This window comes from Sinocyclocheilus grahami, unplaced genomic scaffold (genome assembly GCF_001515645.1).
Source record: "Sinocyclocheilus grahami isolate Dianchi unplaced genomic scaffold, SAMN03320097.WGS_v1.1 scaffold1342.1, whole genome shotgun sequence".
In the NCBI taxonomy this organism is placed as follows: domain Eukaryota; kingdom Metazoa; phylum Chordata; class Actinopteri; order Cypriniformes; family Cyprinidae; genus Sinocyclocheilus; species Sinocyclocheilus grahami.
In genome coordinates this window covers 213,652-229,888 of record NW_015506521.1, presented here as the reverse complement: position 1 = coordinate 229,888, position 16,237 = coordinate 213,652, and the positions used below count along the sequence as shown (strand labels likewise).

The window sequence follows — 16,237 nt, the reverse complement described above, 5'->3', positions numbered from 1 at the left end:
TTTATTTTAAGTTTATGTTTTAGTAATTTAGTTTTGTGTATATATATATATATATATATATATATATATATATATATTTCAATTTAGCTTTATTTATCAGTTTTAGTTTTAGTAGTACATTTTTTTAAATTACAGTTGTAATTTTTGTATACTTTTTGTTAAATCTTTAAAATTTTGTTTTATTTTATCTTCATTTCAGTTATGAAAACTAATTGTAATAGTTTTAGTTTTAGTTAATAACAACACTGGACGTAAGCTGCACATTCATCACAACAAACTATCATTTCTACTCACTTATGAAGAAACAATTGATGCAGTACTACAGGATTTATGAAAGTCTAGTACTTGTTATAATTTTTCTAACAATGCTATAATTTTATTTGCAGTATTTCACACTCAGCTTTCAGTAACAGGCGGAACCAAACAATAACAGCCTTTGTTTCCCTCGCAGACTCGGAGCCGGAGGTTTGTCAGTGGCGCACGCTGTAAGAGGGTCAGGTTAGTACTGTAAGCGCGAGAAGAACTCATGTATTTGTTCCAGGCATCTTTAGCGTCTGGTTTCGTGCAGGCTGACCATGCTCAGGACGGCGGTGTGTCGGGCGGGGAGCGGCCTTTTAAAGGTAACACACATGTGGACTACAGCACTGCTTGACACATGTGAATATTAAAGTTCACTTCGAAATCAAAGGAATATAAATGATTTTGCTCACAGGTTTGCCTCGCATCTGAACTGAACTTCCGTTTTTGTTAACGAAAACTAAAATCATATAAAAGTTTTTTTTTTTTTACTTTTATTACTTGAAATAAAATAAACATGAACTGAAATAAAATAGAATTGAAATTAATTACATTTTAATTTAAGTTTAAAAAAATATAATTTTATTTCAGTTAGTTGCCAAAGCAACATTTCTCATTTTCATTTAGATTAAGTACTAAAATAAAACGAAACACTAAAACATAATAAAAAAAAGATGTAGACATATAAAAAAAACAAAAAAAAAACATTATAGTACTTGGTAGTACTAAAAGAATGGGTTGTACAACATTTACGCCACAAAGTGCGCAAAGACTGGACTAAATGCATTTTCATAAATAATCAATTATATGTGTTCAATTCTATGTATTGTTGTATAATGTTTTATTTGTTTAAACAAACATTTTTATTACTCTTATTAATTGTTACATTTATTCATAAATAAATCTAACACAAATAATTGGGTAACACTTTACAATAAGGTTCATTAGTTAACATTAACTACTTTAGTTAACATGACCTAAGCATGAACAATACTTCTACAGCATTTATTAATCTTAGTTCATGTTCATTTCAACATTTACTAATGCATTATTAAAATCAAAAGTTGTGCTTGTTCACATTAGTTAATGCGCTGTGAATTAACATGAACTAACAATGAATAACATTGTTTGCATTATTTATGCATAATTTTATTTATTTGTAAGACTTTTTTATGACTAAATTTGGTAATGGGAGAGTAAAAATATTTTTAAAACGTACACCGTTCAAACTAGGCTGCTTATGTTGAAGTGTTTGGGATGTGGCTTTTAATGATGAGACCTTTTTTGCAATCAGGCTCTCAAAAAGTATATAACAATTTGGATATAGATTTATCGGCCAACATACCGGTTATCGGCTTTCAAAAATAAAGAATAATCGGTTATCGGTATCGGCCAAAATTTTCATATCGGTGCATCCCTACCAATAATTGTTACACAAAATATTACATAAATTAGTATAGGAATCCATTATTTATATTATACTTTTTTATACTTTATTATAAAAAAAAAAGATCTAATTCTGTCTCTTCTGTGTACAGCATTCGTGGCAAACCGTGCCTGCGTCGTGGGGGAGCCGAGCTCAGCAGCGATGGGCTTCCAGCCTCCCTGTGAACACCGTGGTTCTGTTCGTACCCCAGCAGGAAGCTTGGGTAGTGGAGAGGATGGGCCGTTTCCACCGAATCCTGGAACCAGTGAGTCAGCATTATGAATATCTTCAATGTATTTGAATCATTTCCAGGCATCAAAATGACTTTTTTGGGGGGTTTCCTGCAGGGTCTAAACTTCTTAATTCCAATCTTGGACCGAGTTAAATATGTTCAAAGTCTCAAAGAGATAGTGATCGATGTGCCGGAGCAGTCAGCGGTTTCCCTCGGTAAGTTACAGCCATTGTGATCTTTTTCCACTCCTACTTTTATGGATTTTTGGAATGAATCAAATCGTGTTGTTTTGCTTGTAGACAATGTGACATTGCAGATAGATGGAGTTTTATATCTCAGGATACTCGACCCATTTAAGGTAAGTACTTTTCTGCTTTCTGCCAGTATTTCTTTAGGCTTTTCTTCTCGTGATGGGCTTTTGTTCTCCTCTGAAGGCTAGTTATGGAGTGGAGAACCCAGAATATGCCGTCACCCAGCTGGCACAGACCACCATGAGATCAGAGCTGGGAAAACTGACCCTGGACAAAGTGTTTAGAGTATGAATGCCAGACAATCTCTTAGTGATTTACACAATATCGTATTCACCATTCATTTGTGTGCTTAAGGATCTTTGCTTGTCGTTCGACAGGAAAGAGAGTCTTTGAATTCCAATATTGTCCACTCGATAAACCAGGCCTCAGATGAATGGGGGATTCGATGTCTGTTTGGGATGTGGCTTTTAATGATGAGACCTTTTTTGCAATCAGGCTCTCAAAAAGTATATAACAATTTGGATATAGATTTATCGGCCAACATACCGGTTATCGGCTTTCAAAAATAAAGAATAATCGGTTATCGGTATCGGCCAAAATTTTCATATCGGTGCATCCCTACCAATAATTGTTACACAAAATATTACATAAATTAGTATAGGAATCCATTATTTATATTATACTTTTTTATACTTTATTATAAAAAAAAAAGATCTAATTCTGTCTCTTCTGTGTACAGCATTCGTGGCAAACCGTGCCTGCGTCGTGGGGGAGCCGAGCTCAGCAGCGATGGGCTTCCAGCCTCCCTGTGAACACCGTGGTTCTGTTCGTACCCCAGCAGGAAGCTTGGGTAGTGGAGAGGATGGGCCGTTTCCACCGAATCCTGGAACCAGTGAGTCAGCATTATGAATATCTTCAATGTATTTGAATCATTTCCAGGCATCAAAATGACTTTTTTGGGGGGTTTCCTGCAGGGTCTAAACTTCTTAATTCCAATCTTGGACCGAGTTAAATATGTTCAAAGTCTCAAAGAGATAGTGATCGATGTGCCGGAGCAGTCAGCGGTTTCCCTCGGTAAGTTACAGCCATTGTGATCTTTTTCCACTCCTACTTTTATGGATTTTTGGAATGAATCAAATCGTGTTGTTTTGCTTGTAGACAATGTGACATTGCAGATAGATGGAGTTTTATATCTCAGGATACTCGACCCGTTTAAGGTAAGTACTTTTCTGCTTTCTGCCAGTATTTCTTTAGGCTTTTCTTCTCGTGATGGGCTTTTGTTCTCCTCTGAAGGCTAGTTATGGAGTGGAGAACCCAGAATATGCCGTCACCCAGCTGGCACAGACCACCATGAGATCAGAGCTGGGAAAACTGACCCTGGACAAAGTGTTTAGAGTATGAATGCCAGACAATCTCTTAGTGATTTACACAATATCGTATTCACCATTCATTTGTGTGCTTAAGGATCTTTGCTTGTCGTTCGACAGGAAAGAGAGTCTTTGAATTCCAATATTGTCCACTCGATAAACCAGGCCTCAGATGAATGGGGGATTCGATGTCTTCGATACGAGATCAAAGACATTCACGTTCCTCCACGGGTTAAAGAGTCTATGCAAATGCAGGTGTGACGATTTACTCTTCAACTTAATCTTACAGACCAAAAAGACTTAAATGATCACCTGTCAGAAATATGACTCGTATAACGTGAATCACGGTCAGGTGGAAGCCGAGCGGAAGAAGAGAGCCACCGTTCTGGAGTCGGAGGGGACGAGGGAGGCGGACATCAATGTGGCCGAGGGTCGCAAACAAGCTCAGATTCTGGCGTCTGAGGGAGAGAAGGCTGAACAGATTAACAGAGCTGCTGGTGGGTTTTTTTACTGAACATCTGGGGTTTCGATTAATGTTAGTAGTAGAATAACATTTAGTTGTTGGTATTAAAAGTCAAAACTGTCTTGTAAACGATTCATGCATCTGCATTTCCTTTTTGGCTGATGTGAATAAAACCATACAATAATATTTTCATTACTTAAAATAAATATGAACTGTTATTTATAAAGTAATATTATTAATAAAATTAAAGTAAAAATAAAACATTTGATTTCAGCTAGTTGTCAAGGCAACGTTTCTCATTTTTATTTAGTATATATAAGTTGAAGTACTAACTAAAACTTAAAACTATATAGGCATAAAAACCTTTGAAAATGACATGAAACGCATAACAAAATTACTAAAACTTCAGCTAAAATTAAAATGAAGAAAAAGATTATTAATAATAACAATAAAAACACATTTGTTATTTTAGATTTAATTGTTATTAATAATGAATATAAATATAATACTACTCGACAAATATTAAACAAAAAATAATTATTGTTTCTGTTGATGTTGGTTGTTAAAATGATAAATAATTATTATTATAATAAATAATAACAAACAAATATTTAAATTTGTTATAAATTATAGTAAAATGACTATTAATGATATTTAAATTAAATGGTTAAAATGAATTATATTTTCCCCCTGTACAGGTGAAGCAAATGCTGTTTTGGCTAAAGCTGAGGCAAAGGCTAAAGCTATCCGGCTGCTCTCCGAGGCACTCACTCGACTGGTAAATCTGATTCAGCTTATGAAGAGCCTTCTTAAGAACCCATATCACACTTGTACATCACCACACTATCTATCTTGTGTGTGAACTGATATTACACCTGAGACAAACATGGTAAGTTCAGGCTGTTTTACATCTGTCTTATTGACCTTTCATAACTGTATCTGTACAGAATGGAAACGCTGCAGCATCTTTAACTGTGGCCGAACAGTACGTCTCTGCTTTCTCTAACCTGGCCAAGGAGTCGAACACCATCTTACTGCCCTCGAACACAGGAGACATCAGCAGCATGGTCACTCAGGTGTGGCTTCATTCATATACATGGCACATAATATTCCCTAATAATAACAACCATGTCCCTAGTTGGCATGTATACCTCATTGTTCTCTTCTGTCTTCAGGCTATGGCGATTTATGGGAGTTTATCAAAGACACGGAGCACAGCAGACAGCGCGACCCCTGAGACTAAAGAGCTGACTTTGGAAGGAAACACTGTGTCTGAAACTGGATATAAATAATGTCTCATTCTGGGATAAAAGACCGAAACTGTTGATACCGCAACGATTCTGGTTGTGAAGGACTGATGCAGGAAAACTGAAATGATAAAATCACTGAAGCACTGTGGCGTCCTGGAGTAACTACACAAGAAAGATTTTATTGTGTTTATGTTTTGTTTCCATCTATTATAATAAATTTGGAAAATGTAGTTTTTCCTGATGATCACTGACCCAGTGCTTGTATGAAAGGTCATTCATCATTCAAATGTTTCTGCTATGCATATTTTCAATAATGAAAATATTTAACATGCTAATAATATTCATGCAATCCAAATTTTTTTTAATTTGTTTTATTAAAATTAAAACATGTCAACAGAATGGAATATGTTGCTTTCCAGGAAGGCAACATTTACAAGCAAATCATTGATCAGAAAGGCTCATTTGCGAGGAAAATAGAGTCAGAAAGTTACAAACATATCAAGCCCCAGCCCATGTGTCAGTAGTATTAATACTTCTAGTTTGCCAGGACTGTGATTATCTGTGCAAAAAAAATTTTAATATAAAAATTATATATATATATATCAGTTGGTGATCATTTTTAAATTTCCATTAATGTAATGCCATTTTTTTTTTAAATCGCCATAAACTCATGGCTGAACAACAATGATGTATAAATACTTCTTTTTTGCTTTACTTTTAGTTAGATAAACGGTCACTATTATTGTGAAATGTTACAGTGCATCTAGGGCTGCTCCTCTTAAAATGTACCTAAAGGATAAAAGAGTGAATCTCATGAAACCTGTCCAGAACATGTCCAAGTCATAACACAAAGCATTGCAAAAAATTTTATTGTAATTATCATGAATGGTTGTATTTGTTGTGCAGTCTTACTTTTTTGTCTTTATTAATTGAAGTAATTTTATTACAATATTTGTTTTAAGTTAATGAGAGTAGTAATTTAATTAGAATGTAATGAAAATCATCACTGAGAATAACACAAATTTAAAAAACAACAACAAAAAGTCCTAATGCTAACATTCAGATGTTAATGAGAATGGAAAACATGCTTAATTGTGATTTTATAGTGCACGTTCTTGACAGGTTTCAAGAGATTCACCCACAAAGATTAATGTAGACAGACTGTGTACAAATTGATGTAAAAAAAATATTTGTTTTAAGTTAATGAGAGTAGTAATTTAATTAGAATGTAATGAAAATCATCACTGAGAATAACACAAATTTAAAAAACAACAACAAAAAGTCCTAATGCTAACATTCAGATGTTAATGAGAATGGAAAACATGCTTAATTGTGATTTTATAGTGCACGTTCTGGACAGGTTTCAAGAGATTCACCCACAAAGATTAATGTAGACAGACTGTGTACAAATTGATGTCAAAAAATAATAATTTCTCGATAGCTTAGAACTGAAACTTGATTTATGCATGCACTCTGTAGGTGTTTTGAATGTTTTTTGCGTCTCACAATTAAAAGAACCAAAGACTTAAACTACTTCAGTCTGTGTGCATTGAATTTATTTAATACACGAGTTTCACAATTTGAGTTGAATTACTGAAATAAATGAACTTTTCCACGACATTCTAATTTATTGAGATGCACCTGTAAGTACACAAGTCAGCAAAATATACAACACTGTTATAGTGGTTTTTGGATATTTTAATAAAACAATCTTACATATTGTACCTTTAACTATATCATGTTATGAATAAACTAAACATTTTGAATTTTCACCTCAGTGTGTTTCTTCTGAGTTTCCTTATGTGTGCTGTTACGCTCATTTGTTCTGAAGTCTCTCACAAAGAGATAAAAAGCACAAGTCTCAACAGCGCGACCTTGATACCAGAAATACACTATCCATTATCAATCGCTGTTTACATTGAATGTAGGCTAATAAAATTAGAAGAATCATTCTCGCGTTTTGATGCTTCGCTGGTTATTTTACTTATTTATCTTAATTTAATGCCGCAATCGACACTGTCTATTCAAATTCACTTTGTTAGCAACAGACATAATAGATTAATTTGTTTGTGCAGGGGCATTTTTGTCCAATTTAGTGGCATTCCCCTGGCCCCAAGTCCCAGTGGCCTTACACACACTCCGCCTATAAGCACAGGTCTACCTTTCACAAATCCAATCTCTCATCTCCGTACAAGATTTTATTACTTATGAACCCAAAGTAGTTCAGATCAACCGCACTGCTCCTCTGTCAAAGTTCACCTCTGAGTCTGGTGTGCAGGTCCTCTTGGTTGATTTTGCCCGTCTGCTCATACCAACGGTGGTGGGCGAGCAGGGCCAGATTACGGGCGGAAATGGCACTCATCTCCATGGCACTGGCCGCCCACTCCACGGCGTTGAGGTAGTAGAGGTGATCATGGAGGATGAAGGAAGGTGTCCTTCGGTGCGGCGGGCTGTAGGAGGGGTACGCGAGCCAGCGCTTCTCCGACACCGAGTCCCAGGAAAGAAAGATTTGTTGCAGATGCTTCTGAGAAAGTGGCTGAGAGGAGAAGATCTTCCATACTTTGCGTTGACTGGCAGGGCTGTGGGAGTAACCCTTGGGAATTTTCACCGGGTCCAGAGAGCTCAGGCTGTGGATCTCGGAGGCTTTGTTGTCCAATGTGAGGACGTCAGAAACAAAGAAGTCTTCCGGCTTCTCTGTGGTGCCCAGATAGGACACATTGAGCAGACCGTGGACCAGCGTGGCCACCGTTTGGTGGTAGCGGCCAGGGAAGTGGGATGGAATGGGAGGAGAAAAGCCTGAGAAGTTGATGTCAGAAATGCCCTGGTGGAGAGGTGTGGCAACTACAACTATGTCGTACATGGAATGGGCGGCACCAGATTCACCAACGTAGTTCACTTCATAGAAATTTACAGCCGAATCTGAAAGGGCAACAAAAGAAAATGGATAAATATGGCAAGACTGTTGGCAAGAAACCAACTTACTGACCCCAAACTTGTGAACTTTGCTTGGTAGTGTACATAATATATCAAAAGATTCACTATAATGTTCAAAGTGGACTGTACCAGTTTTGGATGGTCTCATCTTCATGGAGATGGTAGTCACACGAGCTGGAACAAGTTCAGCTTTGCTGTGGTACAGAAGCCCGGAACAAACCATCTTATTCCCTCCATCCACTGCCCACAATCCTGAGTCGGCTCCTGCTAGTGAAACAGCACCTACAAACAGAATACGCCATATTCACACACTTCTGTATCTAATAAATCAGTGCTCCACAACAGGTTTTGCTGGAGGAGCATATTTTACATTGGACAGCAAGTCGCAAGGCAAAACACATCAAATCTGTGGTACAAAACTAACTATAAAAACGCCTGTTAAATAATTAGTGCACCACATTTGAAGCAATGACAAATAATAGTGTATACAATTAAAAAGAGTGAAAAATCTTTATTTTTATTTTTTTTAAATCTAGTTTAAAATGCACGTGCCATGTTTTTAAAAATGTATTCATGCTGGTTTCATATAATTTGGGAAAAACATTCTCAAGAAAAGTATACTAGCGATTCTAAAAATGTCATGTGGTGTAACCATTTAGTAATAACATATTTTTCTTGCATTGCAAATACTAATCATTATTTTTGAAAAAAGGTTTTTACATTTTTAAATTTCAAATGTAAATAGTTTTTCAAAATATCATGAATCATTTATAAATATTAAGTTAATGAGAAGTCGCACCACATGACATCTTACAAACTGAACTAATCTTGCTCAAATTATCTGATATTAAGACTTACTGACCTTGACAAACGGTAACGATATGATTGCCCTGCATGTTTTGCATATTAGTTTCACCAGATGATTTTGATTTCACACACACATCAAAAAAATTCAGATATTTAAAATATTTTAATACATGTTTCAGTGCTTTCCCCCCAAAGAAATAATAAAAATAAACATGCCAAAATACTTTTTTTTTTTTTTGCCTCGCATGATTTATTTTTAATAATGAATGCATGAGTGTATGAATTATATTCTAATCATTATATATAAAAATTGCCTTTGTAATGTATTTTTTTTATTACTTAATAGATTCGGAACCAAAATAAATGTGTCATGTCACTGACCCTTCGATTATTAATACTAAAAGGTCACAAACATCCCAATATAGGCATATAAGCACAATTCAGGCATACCCACAAATCCATTGATTCGGACACTTTGGCCGTAGTTGACCCTTGTGACGGGTGCTACGACGTCATTGAGAAAGACCTGAGAGAAGCCCTCAGCCAGCATGGCCTCCTCCAGCGTCTGATTGACCAGAGTGAGGAAACCGTCTCCACCCATAGCATGAAGAAGCTTCTCCACGCTGGAGAATGAGTAGCCATATTGCTGGTACTGATATATCCTACAGAGAGGACAGAAATGGACAATAAAAGGACTTTAAAGGTGTAGTATGTAATATTAACAGCTGGCGGTTGAAATGGGTACTGCAGTCCAAATTCAAAATATTGTTTCTCCCGCCCCCTCCTCCTCAGACGCGACGCTCCAGCGAGTTGTCAGATTGAGGCAATGAGCAATTTTGACAATGGAAGGCGGTGAGTCTTACACTAAGTTGATGAGTTGATTTATCCTCGTTTTAATATGCCTCTGGTCTTAAGAGGAATTTAGATTGATGCCGAGGCTAATCTGCAATTTCTGACCCAGTTCATTTGCTGGCTTCCATGGCTGCGATACGCTGTTTTCCGCTCTCTAGCAACCCGAGGTGTTGAAATGCTATTGGTTAAACTGGCAGTGGGCGGAATCACACAGACAAAAACAAAAACAGGCATTCCGACACAGAATGCACATTTTCAAAGTAGAATAAGTGGCTTTAGCATTGTTTTTTGGAGAAACAAGTATGTGAACTTGACATGTTTCCTAAATATCTGCAAATATATTATGGTGTTTTTATGTTTTGGTACAGTCAAAAAGTTACATACAGCACCTTTAATATCAACTGGTTATGTTCATTCTATTCACCACTAGAAAAAATTATGGAAACACAACAGACGAACCTCATAAACTTGTCCATTATGCCCTCCACCCACATATGCATTCGAATGAAGTTGAATCCGTATCTCCACAGCATGCATATGAAGTTCACTATGAACCAGTCGCTCTCTTCAAAGGTCAGCTCTTTACCGTCAAATATCGCCAGTTTAGAAGATACATCAGCACGAGGAGACAGACCTGATCAGAGAATATGACACATGCAAGGTTAAGCTGAAAGTATCCAGTTCTGCATTTTAGAGAAGAACATCATAAGGAAAGCTTGAGAGGGAAGTGGATACTGACCGAGTTTGTCCAGAAAGTGCTTCATGTGCAGGTTGAGGGGGTGAATAATGGATCCTCCTGTCTCATACTCATATCCCCCAATGTTTTCAGTGGCCAGACGCCCTCCCACAGTCCCAGCCTCAAACACATCGATCTTCACTGCCGGTCCAAACTCCTGTCTTAAGAAAAACGCTGCTGCCGTACCTCCAATACCACCGCCAATTATTGCTGAAGAAGAAACGCACATTTAGCCCATCAGATCCCACCAAACATTTCCATTAATATACATAATATCCGATACATGAATTTCTAAGGCCTCTAAATTATCAAGATCAAAGAGCAAAACTTTGCTGAAAATCCTGTTGCACACAATCTACTACATGCTTTCTGTCCTCTGATAATTTATACTTTTTAAGCCAGTAAAACGCCTTTTAGTATCATTCTAAAATACTCCCAGCTTCAGGTTGTGCTACACATGTTATTTTTAATTTTTTTGCTGGGAAATATTAAAAAAATTTATAAAGTATGTGTAAGAATAACTTTTATATCGTTAGTTATGCTTCAAAATGAACACTTACTGCAATGAAGCAACTTAGGTTTACTTGATTATACATACAACATTTGTTAAAATGCGAGTATCAAATATGATCATCAGGCTTTTGAGGAACGTTTATATGTTAATCTCTCAATCATCATTGTGTTGCACTGCATTATATGTTTTGCCCCCACAATAAATACCAGTGAGTTTGATCAATAAACGTTTTTAAATGTTTTCTTACTAAGATATATTATTAGAGTGACAGTTGATATTTATATGCGTTTTATAATCTGCTGTACTGTTATAAAGATCTCACTGATTTACATTATAATCAGATTTGCATCTTACTCTATGACCATATAAATATCAGTAACTGCTCACACATATGCAAACCTTTTTCTTTTCTTTTATATTTTGTGTAAAGTTTCAATAATTCTTAGTATTATTTCATGTCAGGTTTTACAGGGATAAAAGTCTTCCATATACTCTTTATTCTTACACAACAAATGAATGATTTGAACTTTATCATACCAATTTTCTTTGGTGCCTCTCTGACTTCGGGTGCAGAGGCAAAACCTCTGCGTCCAACTTGACAAAGCCCCAGGAAGAGGAGAGCCTTCACCGATAAGTGTCTCAGAGCCATTCTAGCGATTCAGTGTTTCACAATATTAACATCTGAAAAACAAATTTTAAGAAAATAGGTAAATTATGCATTTACACGAGCTCAGATTTTCATATATGAAACGTACTTTGGAAGAAGGTGGCTGTTCACTGTCTAACAGAAAGGTCAGATTCTGCTTTACGAGACGAATCATTCAGCTTGCTACCAGATTCATATTTTATTATCGGGTCTAACACATGTTAGAGCTGAGAAAAACAATGAAGACATTTCTATGGATGCAAACTACGACATAAAACTGGTTTAGAAAGCAACGAATCAGCGATTCTTTTTAACGTTATGACGTGTCTGGCTTCAAATATCAGCTATTTCTTGTGTTCCACCAGCTCTGTAAGATTTCCATCAGTAAGGTTCTTTCCATTCTGATATTTCTGATAACAAGGAGCTAGATGATGTCTTAAACTTGATTTATATGATGGGTGAATTCCATATCCACAAAGCTAGATACCTTAAATTTAAACCCAGCTGCAAAATATTTGCTTCTGATCTACATGTATTAATGTCAAGCTCTGGAGACATCGTATTATATAACGGTTTTTAAGTAAATTGAAATTTTTTTCTTCTTTCTTTTTCTCTCTCCTCTATATTCCCCCCATATGTTCTATGTTCTTTATTATTGAATTATATTTCTGCAATTTAAAAAAAGTTCTTGACCTTTTTATGTTTATTTTATTTCTCGTTGTTTTTGTTATTTGTTACTGTCTGTCTTTGATTTTGGGTATTAATAAAAAAGCTTTTTGACTGGCAGGTCACTTCTTGTCCAATTAACCACGATTCATTTTGTGATTCCTCAAGTTTTCGATAACTGTTAAACTGATAACAATAAAAACAAATACGTTTTAAAATGTTGAATTACATTCGAGTAAGTATTTTAGTATATTAGTAATAATAATTTATTGATTTAAAACTTTTTTTAAGTCATCCAGCGGTCCCTTTGAAGTTCACCGAGGCCCCCGATTGAAAACCACTGTTTTAAAACATTCAAATAGACATTGCAACGTATTGAAGCTTTTCGATTATGATTTAGCTCATAACCAAAGTCGTTTATAATTGTACAGTGGTGTGAAAAAGTGTTGGCCCCCTTCCTGATTTCTTATCTTTTTGCATGTTTGTCACACTTTAATGTTTCAGATCATCAAACAAATTTAAATATTAGACAAAGATAACGACTTCATTCAATAAATGAAGGTTTTTATTATTAAGGGAAAACTAAATCCAAAACTACATGGTCGTGTGTGAAGAAGTGTTTGCCCCCCTGTTAAAACTGTGGTTTATCACACCTGAGTTCAATTTCTCTAGCCACACCCAGGCCTGATTACTGCCACACCTGTTCGCAATCAAGAAATCTCTTAAATATGACCTGTCTGACAACGTGAAGTAGATCAAAAGATCCTCAAAAGCTAGACATCATGCCGAGATCCAAAGAAATTCAGAAACAAATGAGAAAAAGTAATTGAGATCTATCAGTCTGGAAAAGGTTATAAAGCCATTTCTAAAGCTTTGGGACTCCAGCGAACCACAGTGAGAGCCATTATTCACAAATGGCAAAAACATGGAACAGTGGAGAAGCTTCCCAGGAGCGGTCGGCCGACCAAAGTTACCCCAAGAGCACAGCGACGACTCATCCAAGAGGTCACAAAAGACCCCACAACAACATCCAAAGAACTGCAGGCCTCCCTTGCCTCAGTTAAGGTCAGTGTTCGTGACTCCACCATAAGAAAGAGACTGGGCAAAAATGGTCTGCAGACTTCCAAGACGAAAACCGCTTTTAGTTTGATCTGAAACATTAAAGTGTGACAAACACGCAAAAAAATCAGAAAGGGGGCCAACACTTTTCCACACCACTGTACAGTTTCATTTACATAAAACAATAAGTTTACTTGCATCTTTCAGCAGTTTCAATCGCTTTGCGCTCCGTCTGTTTTTTTTTTTAACCCAAGCATTAAGAAATCCAATTTACAATTTCGACAGTCTGATCATGTACACTGCACTAAAAACGCACATCTTTAATTAATCGCATTGATAATAGCTGCTGCAGCCAGAGAGGACTCGGTCTCCTCGATGCAAAAGTTGAGAAGTTTGCAGTTTCACCTTCTCGTCAGACTCGCTTACAGACGCTGTAAAAACGATGTATCTCACCGCTTTAAATGTCGGGATGAGAAGTTAGAATAATGTGTAATGGTAATAAAGTGCATAAGTCAGGTGCGCGAGATCCAGCAGCCGAAGATTAGTCCTTCAGAAGAAGTACGGAACCGGAAATGGGACGCAGTCCACTGCGGAAGTGCTAACATGCTTTAGGTGTAGTAAGAGGTGACCTTACTGAAGAATTAGTGAATCGCGGGACTTTAACGCTTTAGTAATGATTTACAGGCCTTGTTAGTAAAGCGTGTCGGTTTGATAGAGTCGCTGTCTGAGTGAAGATTAAAGCAGTTGATCAGTGAGCTCGGGATGGCGGAAGCGCAGCAGGCTCGCGTGCAGAAGGCAGTGGAGGAGACGGTGCAGAGTCTGGAGAAAGAGCACATCCGGAAGATGCAGGTACGCTACTCTACTCATTTTCCTACTAAAGCCTTGATCTAGATAAAGTACTACATCTGTGTTGTTAACATTACTTCACGAGTCTTTATCCTACAGTCTTTAGTTTAAACTGCCACATCAGTTTAAATTACATTTTAGTCATTTTCTTAATCACAGAAATAACTTTATTTAGATAGGATGCATTCAATTGGGCAAAAGTGGCAGTAAAAACTTAGGTTAACAAAAAAAAAAAATACTATTTTGAATAAATACTGTTCTTTTGAACTTTGTGTTCATCAAATAATCCTGGAATAAATGTAACAATGCTTCCAGAAAAAAAAATAGACAATAATAATAATAATAATAATCATAAATGTTTCTTGAGCTGCAAATCAGCCTATCGGAATGATTTCTGAAGGATCATGCGACACTGAAGACTGGAGTAATTGATCACAGGATTACATTTTAAAATATATCCAAATAGAAAACATTAAAATGTAATGTTTCACAATATAACTGTTACATCAAATAAGCTCAGTCTTGGTGAACATAAGACACTTCTTTCAAAAACAAAACAAATCTAACAGACCCCAAACTTTATAATTGTTTTAATCACCAATTATATAATAATATATATATTTAAAAATATTGATATAGTTAATTTATATAATATACAATTACTTAATTCATTTACATATTTATTTACATTTTTTTACACATGTAGTCTCTTAATATGAAATCATAAAACCACATGTAACTAATATTTGTACAAGAATTAGGGGGAAAAAAGTTGTAAAATATTTTGGCATAGTTTAAATAGTTGTATGTACAGGTGCATCTCAATAAATTAGAATGTCGTGGAAAAGTTAGTGAGATGGTGAATTGGTGGGTTTTTGTGAAATGTGAGCCAAAATCATCACAATTAAAAGAACCAAAGACTTAAACTACTTCAGTCTGTGTGCATTGAATTTATTTAATACACGAGTTTCACAATTTGAGTTGAATTACTGAAATGAACTTTTCCACGACATTCTAATTTATTTAGATGCACCTGTAGATCATGTCACACTATAGAACATTGCTGTCAATGTTTTACGTGTCAGGTCAACTTCTGATAATGTGCAATAATCAGTTTTGTCATTCGTTCTGTTTGTCTTCTCTATTGATTTACTATATTGGCTAAAGTCGGCTGAAATGTCCAAAATATAGTTTTTGACCAGTTAATCAAAGGTTGATTAAGTAATGGCTGATAACACTCTTCAATCTTTCAGGGCCGCATGTTCCGCTGCAGCGCAGAGTGTTGTGAGAATCCCGGCCACTCCATGAACCAGGTGCACCAGTGTATCGACCGCTGCCACGCACCGCTGGCTAAAGCTCAAGAACTGGTCACCAGTGAGCTCCAGCAGTTTCAGGTGAGTCGACTTTTCAGATCACTTACTTTTAAGCTGAAATAGTGTGATTTGCAAGAACCATTTATTCACCTACAGGATCGTCTCACGAGGTGTACAATGCACTGTAATGATAAGGCCAAGGACCTGTTTGACTCCGGGGCGAAGGAGCCTGCCGTGCGGGCGCTGATGGACAGCTGTGTGGGCAGCTGTGTGGACGAACACCTGAACCTGCTGCCCAGCATGACTCGCAGACTGAAGGACAGCTTGAACTCAATACCTCAGTGAAGCTCTGACTGTGGCCGAGGCTGTATGAAATGGTTCTTGTGGACTCATGAGTGTACTAGATGGAAGAATTTGATCTTTGCTGTCACCTCATTGTGACTTGGTGAATGGCCATGTGCTGATATCTGTGTCCATATTGTTTGTGGCTTTTGTACAGACAATAAATAATGTGATCAAACCAACTTGCTGCCTGTTGAATGACAGAGGGAAATATTATGTAATCTAGCATAACAAGT

General features: G+C 36.4%; 3 protein-coding genes across 3 annotated transcripts; 2 read left to right on the top strand and 1 right to left on the bottom strand.

Moving 5' to 3' along the window:
* Positions 1–471: 471 nt before the first annotated feature.
* LOC107569390 (stomatin-like protein 2, mitochondrial) lies at positions 472–5,874 on the top strand. Its single transcript, XM_016255467.1, has 10 exons — positions 472–620; positions 1,836–1,988; positions 2,071–2,170; positions 2,255–2,313; positions 2,390–2,491; positions 3,694–3,828; positions 3,926–4,070; positions 4,735–4,814; positions 4,984–5,112; positions 5,212–5,874. The coding sequence occupies exons 1-10, from the start codon at positions 576–578 to the stop codon at positions 5,326–5,328; spliced, it is 1,065 nt and encodes a 354-aa protein (XP_016110953.1). The 5' UTR covers positions 472–575; the 3' UTR covers positions 5,329–5,874.
* A 1,449-nt stretch (positions 5,875–7,323) lies between these two features.
* LOC107569400 (prenylcysteine oxidase-like) lies at positions 7,324–14,041 on the bottom strand. The gene is made up of 7 exons (XM_016255486.1): positions 13,954–14,041; positions 11,667–11,810; positions 10,619–10,825; positions 10,339–10,513; positions 9,478–9,689; positions 8,350–8,502; positions 7,324–8,205 (listed from the first exon to the last, which is right to left on the bottom strand). The coding sequence occupies exons 2-7, from the start codon at positions 11,776–11,778 to the stop codon at positions 7,535–7,537; spliced, it is 1,530 nt and encodes a 509-aa protein (XP_016110972.1). The 5' UTR covers positions 11,779–11,810; positions 13,954–14,041; the 3' UTR covers positions 7,324–7,534.
* A 14-nt stretch (positions 14,042–14,055) lies between these two features.
* LOC107569401 (protein FAM136A) lies at positions 14,056–16,194 on the top strand. The gene is made up of 4 exons (XM_016255487.1): positions 14,056–14,124; positions 14,216–14,349; positions 15,600–15,740; positions 15,816–16,194. Exons 2-4 carry the CDS (start codon positions 14,263–14,265, stop codon positions 16,002–16,004), a joined length of 417 nt encoding a protein of 138 aa, XP_016110973.1. The 5' UTR covers positions 14,056–14,124; positions 14,216–14,262; the 3' UTR covers positions 16,005–16,194.
* The last annotated feature ends 43 nt before the right edge of the window (positions 16,195–16,237 follow it).